This window comes from Ptychodera flava, chromosome 4 (assembly GCF_041260155.1).
Source record: "Ptychodera flava strain L36383 chromosome 4, AS_Pfla_20210202, whole genome shotgun sequence".
Lineage (NCBI taxonomy): Eukaryota > Metazoa > Hemichordata > Enteropneusta > Ptychoderidae > Ptychodera > Ptychodera flava.
In genome coordinates, this window is record NC_091931.1 from 16,270,209 (window position 1) to 16,278,360 (window position 8,152).

The 8,152-nt window shown below is 38.2% G+C and overlaps 1 protein-coding gene across 1 annotated transcript; it reads left to right on the forward strand.

Annotated features, from left to right (window-relative positions):
* Positions 1 to 2,884: 2,884 nt before the first annotated feature.
* Positions 2,885 to 7,792, forward strand: LOC139131011 (L-arginine-binding protein-like). Its single transcript, XM_070696910.1, has 8 exons — positions 2,885 to 3,015; positions 3,825 to 4,012; positions 4,494 to 4,543; positions 4,773 to 4,868; positions 5,307 to 5,480; positions 5,947 to 6,089; positions 6,421 to 6,634; positions 7,730 to 7,792. Exons 1-8 carry the CDS (start codon positions 2,938 to 2,940, stop codon positions 7,762 to 7,764), a joined length of 978 nt encoding a protein of 325 aa, XP_070553011.1. The 5' UTR covers positions 2,885 to 2,937; the 3' UTR covers positions 7,765 to 7,792.
* Positions 7,793 to 8,152: the final 360 nt, after the last annotated feature.

Here is an 8,152-nt window from a genome sequence, read left to right on the forward strand (position 1 = left end):
GGAACATTGACTGTTCGGTTGAATTAACAAGAATCCTACGTCGCTTGATGACCTTTAATTTCATTTCGTGATTGTCTCGTTTAAAAAAGTGAGTGTAACATTTCATGATTTTTTTTTTCAGGATAAGAAAACCGAATTTGTATTGCATTATTAAACCACTCAAAAGCGTGTCAATCTGTACCTTTTTTGCTTTCCGTCTAGGTCGGTCTGTATGTCTCTTTTAATACCTACCTACTCACACATACACATCTTCCTACCTGGCAATCAATCTGCTCACTTACTAGTCCACCCGTCCCTGTGACTGTTAATAAGTATGTTTCATTCTTGTGTATGGTTTTTGAATATTTACAGATAAAACAGTTTCAGCTCCTAAAATGTCTTTGCTCATAAAACCCAAAAGACCGGTCCAAAATACTTGAAGTACCAGTATCCCTGATCTTATTACCGATAATGTGAGCATTTCACAACTTGAGGAGGACGTATGATATACTCTTGGCAGGTGCAACCACACGTGAATATGATAATTGTCGTATCTGGCAGTGTTCTACCTTCGGAATGGATAAACGTGCGATGCAATTATGCGACCAAATGTACTTGCTGATACAGTTGAATTTTGTTGAAGCCTCGGCAATTCTTGCTCTGCTGTAACATTTAAATGAATTCCCAAACTGTTATTTAGAAGTCCTACCCAGATATGACGCATATCTGAATTATTGTCGACAGTTGGTTTTTCAACTAATGCCCAATGAAAGGCTGACTGTCACATACACATCTCTACACCGTCAAGATTTTAAGTGACCATTAATGCGTTCGTACTGAACATATGTTGCTCTATCACTGAAATGATGATAATTATGAACATGCAATGGGATTTGCGATGTTTAAATCCTGCCAGACGAGTGGCTAAAGTCACGGTGTATGTTCTCAACCAGAAGACCAGAACTTTGAATCTTGAACGTTAACAGATACCCTTACCATGTGATTGACAACATGAGAAATGATATCGCCCGCCTCGCGCAGCTCGGTTATTATTTCAGCGTATATGGTAACATAACGACAGAAGTCATATGTCCCCCAACTCACCAAACATCCTCGCGTACCGTTTACAAGCTCATACTATACTGCACAGGCCAAGAGAATTAAATGTTTTCAGACTAATAATTGATGAATCTGTGGCTAAACTGCCATAAAACTCTAAAATATAGCAGGTTTGGTAAAGTAATGAAGTCTGCAAAGTAGCATAAAGTTCGAAACAGCAAGTTTAACGTTGAAATTGACTTCTTTACCTATTTTCGTGATTTGTTGCAACCATTTTGAAAACATTTCTAAATTCTTACATTTCCACATGGCATGACCTAATCCCACGTGAGGCTGTCATCAGTTGGTCACAAGATACAATCAATTACGCATAGGCTCACAGCGGTTACCAACGAGTTAAATTTATCGCGATACACACAGTTGAAGGATCTCTCTCAGCATGGTTCGTCTAGCATATATTGTGTATGTGAATATCGTTTTTTTGCATTCGGTAAGTTGAACTTCGCTACAAAGTTGAAGTCTCTGTCACAGGCTTGATTTACCTGGTATTTCGAGGTACTCTACCTTTGCATTGCTTGACAGGTACCTCAACGGATGGTCGTTGAACACCGTCTTGTAGATTTGCTTATCATTTATTTTAACCATAACATAAGTCGATAAGTCTTGTCATTGAAAAGAGCGTGTTCGTCGAGTATGAATCGGCTAAGTAAAATCACTTGGATGGCCACTGGTCGAACAATGACATGTCTGCCACGTTCGAACTCGTGACCTAGGGACAGGTCAGTTTTTTCAGCCTTGGGGCCGATGTATCAATGGGTGTCACCCTATTATTGGCTTGGGTAATAAAGGGGCACTACGTTTTGAAATGCTCAATAATTGGGGGGGGGGGTATGTAAGCGGTAAGATTCCGGCTCATAATTGCATAAAATGCATCATACCAGCCGCGAATTGCATCATTCAGTTCTATTTTCGACGCTTTAACTTTTTATATATCAGAGATATACATCAGAAATATCTGGCAGTGGATGTTTGCAAAATTTAAATTGAAAGTCTGTTTTACAAAGCGTTATAATACCACGAATTGTATCATTCAGTTACGGCTTTCCTATGCTACAACAGACATGTCAACAATTTCACCAAAACTGAATGACAGAATGTTCAAAATATAACTGATACTGTTTTACCCTTGGCTCGAGTGAGGGTCACCCTGTTTTCCAAAGCTGGAATAGAGGGTCACCCTGTTTTTGTTGCTTCCAAGGGGGATCAGCCACTATTTGATATCAGCAAAATACTATCCACCGCCCCACCCCCTGGCCAAAGAAACTGACCAGCCCTCTACTATATCATATCAGAAAGCAAACACGCAGACCGTGAGCAGAATAGTGATGAAAGGTCAAGATAAAAATGCGATACGTCGACTCTATATGGTGAACAGGTTGCAAATGTTGCTCACTTGGTCATGACGGTCATTTACATATGTGTAGGTCAACAGAAATTAAATCGATAACCTTTTACTACAACAGGTGTTTCATTTACGAGGGAATATGATTACTAATAGCTCAACGATCGTGTTACCTTTTCATATTTAAACACTCTTACATTAGATGTCATATCTATTATATGTGGCATGTGGCCCTTAAAGTGATGAGTGAGAAAGTACTGAAATTATGAAAATTAAAGGACTACAGTCAATAAGAAATACGACAAGAAACCTTCATATCTACCTCTTCATCTAGGTACATCTCTCTCTCTCTCTCTCTCTCTCTCTCTCTCTCTCTCTCTCTCTCTCTCTCTCTCTCTCTCTCTCTCTCTCTCTCTCTCTCCGAATATTCGTATGTAGGTGGCAAATGTTTCGACATCCTCGAATTCAATGATAAGTTCTTTGACAATGCCATTGAGATGAATCGAGTTTTGGACCCGGACAGTGCTTTTACCTCCTGGATACGTATGATTATGAAATTACCTCAGTTCAGTAAGGTGAGGCCTTGATAGTGGGGAATTTAATTTTGAATTTTTCGGCCAAATTTTGAATTATTTTGAAATATTCGTGAATATTCGACCGACGATTACTCTATCAATAATATGCATGTGAAGGTACAGGTGCTATCACTAAGTCATAATTACACATTGTAGGTTTCATCGGTCTATGCAAAATCATATGCATCAAGTCATCCGTTGTTCCTTTATCATGCAGAAACACGACAATTTCTTTCTGTTTTGTATAGTTCCTTGTTCCAAACGGGCGACAGTCATGCACTACTGAGAATAGGTGAGAGATTTTTATGGGCTTCATAAATAGAAAGGAACGTAGACGGCTATTTAGCCATGAATAGATAAAGATGGATAGACTGATAGACATATAGATACTAGTATATAGACGGATACATAAATTAGCCAATCCATCGATCCATCCACTTCATATACGCAAGCACGCATGCACATGCATGCATGCATACATAGATAGATAAATAGATACATTAATATATAGATACCTAGTATATACCTACCTACTTACCTACCAGCCTACCTACCTACATACCTACGTACCTACATACCTACCTACCTACATACCTACCTACCTACCTACCAACTTCCTACCTACCTACCTACCTACCTACCTACCTACCTACCTACCTACCTACCTACCTACCTACCTACCTACCTACCTACCTACCTACCTACCTACCTACCTACCTACATACATACATACATACATACATACATACATACATTCTTTTTATATTACTATTTCCAATGACAAATGAATGCTGTTACAATTGTTACAGAGAGAGTTGTCTGATCATCAAAGTATTCGTTACCAAGGTGATGACCTTCTCCACAGATTGATGCCATTTAGCATGATGGGACACCACTTTGGAGAGAGGATGCTAAATGACCTAGAAAAGAAAAAAGAAGAGGAGAGGGTATATACCATAGCAACGTTTCTTGGCTGCGATTGTATGTATGAGTACATGTACGTATTTTGCACAGGAAGAAGTGTGAAAATCATGTTGTCATTGAATTGTACATGTATTGTTTATCAGTCACCCATTATTAGAGCACCATTGTCATAATGAAGGCATTTCGATTAAATTGGTTTCGATGCAATGGATCTGATGTGATGGCTTGACTATTTATACAAATTGTATACACAATAGTCATGCAATGCTGGTGTATAGAATATAAACAGTGCATATTATATCAAAGCAGTTATGTCTAGACAGTTTTATTCAAAACCCACAATGGTGGGCACAGGGCAACTATATATTGGATAATATTATGGAAATGGTGGTTGAAACAACTTATGCTTCATCACAGCAAGTAATTATTGTCTAGGCAATAGTTCCAACTTTCACCTAAGCCACACATTTAAACTTGAAGTGATGTTTTTTCAGTGTATAGAATCATCCAAATTCATTCCTTCCCATCATATAATTCTAATTCCTTCTCTGCAGAGACGAAGACGGCATATACCGGGGCTTCCATGTTGATTTGCTTAACGCTGGTACGTCAGACAATGAAACTATCTCCGATATGATAGAAGCATTATTATGCGTTACTTTCACATTAAAGAAATACAGAAAACAACTGTCAAAATGCATTTTCTCGTTACACAGAGGACGTACGAAATGCGTTTTACAACTAGTAGATGCTTACCGTCGTTATTCTGTGAATGTTTGATAAAAATGCGCTTGCTTCACAATGTCGTACATAATTACATCTTTTTGTTTAAGTTTGTAGAGAAGCTGGCAAGAAGTGTGTGAATCAGGTTGTGCCCCAAAGTGCATGTCTTACCCACAGAAGTGGTGAAATTCCCCACGCCGGCTCAGGTAAGGTGGAGCGAGGAACAACTCTAGGGGCACGTTCAATACTTCATCGTGTCTACAGATCGTTGTTTCACAAAAGTCGTCCGTCAATCTGTGATCCGATTACGCAAAATGATTATACCAAGAAACACAGTTGCAAAACTTGTATAGTTACAGTTTGCAGTGTTCTTTACACCGCGTGAAAGAATGATTATACACACCCTATTCAATGTCATTGTGGATACGTTGAATCACACAAATAGTGAGATTGATTTAGTTCATTTCAACACATTATGGCGTCTAACTGACGTGACCTTCCTAAACACAGCTTTAATTTTGATAATGCTTCTTCAGTGATTTATTTTACCTTTAAAGTGTTCTTGCTCTCAATTCAACCTTTCTTTCCAATATTGCAATCCATCTGTTACATTTCACCTTCGGCAATGCCGACATATTTTGAAGCCATACTGGGGAAGCAGATTGATATATGCCTCGGATGGAGTAAGACCTCTGCTAGAACCCTCTCGGTGGACTACACAGAACCTTTTGTAAGGTTCGAAACTGAAGTCCTATTCGTGGTGAAATCTGGAAATCCAAACAATTTTGATCCAAATGACATCAGAGGGAAGAAAATCGGTAAGTTACAAAATATGTGTATTCTTACCTTTAAGGGCATCATTTGACTTTGGAAAGCTATGAAGTGGGAAAAATGGCTCCGACCACTCCAACTCTTTATTTCCATGGCGTCAGTGTCTGTCTAAATTATCTGTTAAAACTTTAATATCGTCACATCCGTAAGAGTTTGATGCATCAAAATCTGTAGAGCTGGGAAATAGCTCACCTGTCATAGTATATTTTAGTAAATCTTATTTCCTTCTAACCTCACTTATAACGATAAATGAGGTTGCAGAGAAGAAAAGTCACTGATGATTGCAACTTACGAGGGTTTTTTACAACCAAGGTTCCCTAAAAGTGTGCGCCATCACGCAGATACTTATCCCTGTCTAACGTAAAGATTTGTCATTTCTACAAATATGCGTCCAATTTCAACTTTTGAGCTTTGTATTATAATACTCTGTCATACGATTGTTTACATATGTAGGTTTTGAAGACGGCTATTTCACGGACAAAATCTGCCTGCTACATGCCAGACATCGAATCGTTGGAGTCGATACCATGCAACCGCACCAAGAGGTGTACAAGGACAACTTTAAAATTCTGTTGGAGGACGTCAGACACGACAGGGTAAATACAAAACAATGACGAGTCAAGGAATGATTAACAAACAGTCCAGTGCATGAGGAGACTGAGGAGACATATCTTTAATCACTGACTTCAAGTCCGTAATATTTATATGACGAATTGTTTTCATTATTCCTGGGATAATTAGAATATGGAAATCCAGAGTCAAATTCATTTCATTCTGTTGAATAAGTATATTTATTTTGCTGTTCGCATCAATCTCTTTACAAAATTACCCATCGCAATAGTAACAGTCTGTTAAAATCACAGGGACATGCTCTCAAATTATGATAAGGTCACATAAATTGCATGACACACTTTGATGTGTTTTCAGATTGACGCCTTCTTTGCGATCAGCGGAAGAATCGCGCCTTATCTTAAAGATGAATTTGAATTCATAGGAGACGACGTCGGCTGTGTTACCGAAAAATCCTTTCACGGGATAAAAAGGAAGGACAACCCACTCACGTGGTTCGATGAAACACTGAAAGCAATGAAAGAAAATGGCAAATACCACGCCTTATGTCACCAGGGCAACATCGACCACGGTATGATATCGCTCTCATCACTGCATTCCTGATTTTCGCATGTGTGAAAAGAGCAAGACTTCACCTTCACTCATTTTCATTGTAAATTCGTAGCAATCATATCCATCCGCAATTCAAAAATCATAGATCAAAAGTCGCATTACACAGTAATTGCGTAGGACAAACATATCACAGCACAGCGCAACGAGACCATGAACAAAGCACCTACACTCATACCAGTGAAAGTTGTGAAAGAAAGACATATGGACCTCTGGAAAACAACCGAGAAAGTGATGTCACGTGTTTGAAAGGGCAAGCACATCCAGCCCCACTTGTGGGACCAGCGAAATATCAAAGTATAATAAGTCAAAATAGGAAGTACATGGTCACATTCTACACACTGATGTCACTGATGCCATCATTAATAATCTGTCTGAGGGACATATCATACTTGTCAATAAGCCTATGACACCTGCCAAAAAAGCAGAATGTTTAGTTAAGCCTGCATCTTGTGTAACGTTGATTTATACGCTTGGAAGAGAGATGACCATATCTCTGTGCAAAATCAGTAAAATATTTTTGAAGTCCGCGTTTGATGGTGAAAAACTTAATCACACAAAACGCGTATCAACATACAGTACTGTATCTTTCATTGACTTTATTCCATTAGGTCATAAAAGAAACTTAAGATACTTCATTCCTCGAAAGTGAACGACTTGTTCAAACTTTTCTCGATGAAACTTTCAACCAAATAAAGAATAAACATTAGGAGTCACTGTGTAAAGTTTAGTAGGCCTACTAGACAAACAATTTACCTGACAATGGCTGCCATCACCATGTTGACTTTATTGGGAAAAATTATATTTTTGATTTTCAAAATTAAGCATATTTTTCTTCCTCAAAGAACTTGACAATGACTTCTCTAAAGTGATAGATCAGAAAATGTGAAAATGTGAAAATGTTAACATGTGAGAATATGAATATTTGTCCCCGAGGCACATTCTACCTTAGCTCATACATTTCAACCATCAAAAGAACTTAAACATACTTTTCGTTAAACTGGAGAGAATCCAATCATAACTTGTTTTAAATTATCATTCTTCATTTTTCTCTCAGGTCACAAGGGGAAAATTGACTGCTCGACTGAATAAACAAGGACCCTACTACACTTGATGACCCTTTAATTTCATTTCGTAATGTTCTCGTTTAAAAAATTGAGTGAAACATTTCTTGAAAAAATTCTTCAGGAAAGTAAAACCAAAATGGTATTGCATTATTAAACCACTCAAAAGCGTGCCAATCTGTACCTTTCTTTCTTTCTGCCTAGGTCGGTCTGTAGTCGGTCTTTTGATACCTACCTACTCACAAATACAGACCTTCCTACCTGTCAATCAATCTGCTCACTTATTAATCCAACCGTCCATCCGCCTGTGACTCTAAATAACTATCTTTCATTCTTGTGTAATAAATGGTTATTGAATATATTTACAGATAAATAGTTTCATCTCCTTAAAATGCCTCTGCTCATGAAGCCTAGTA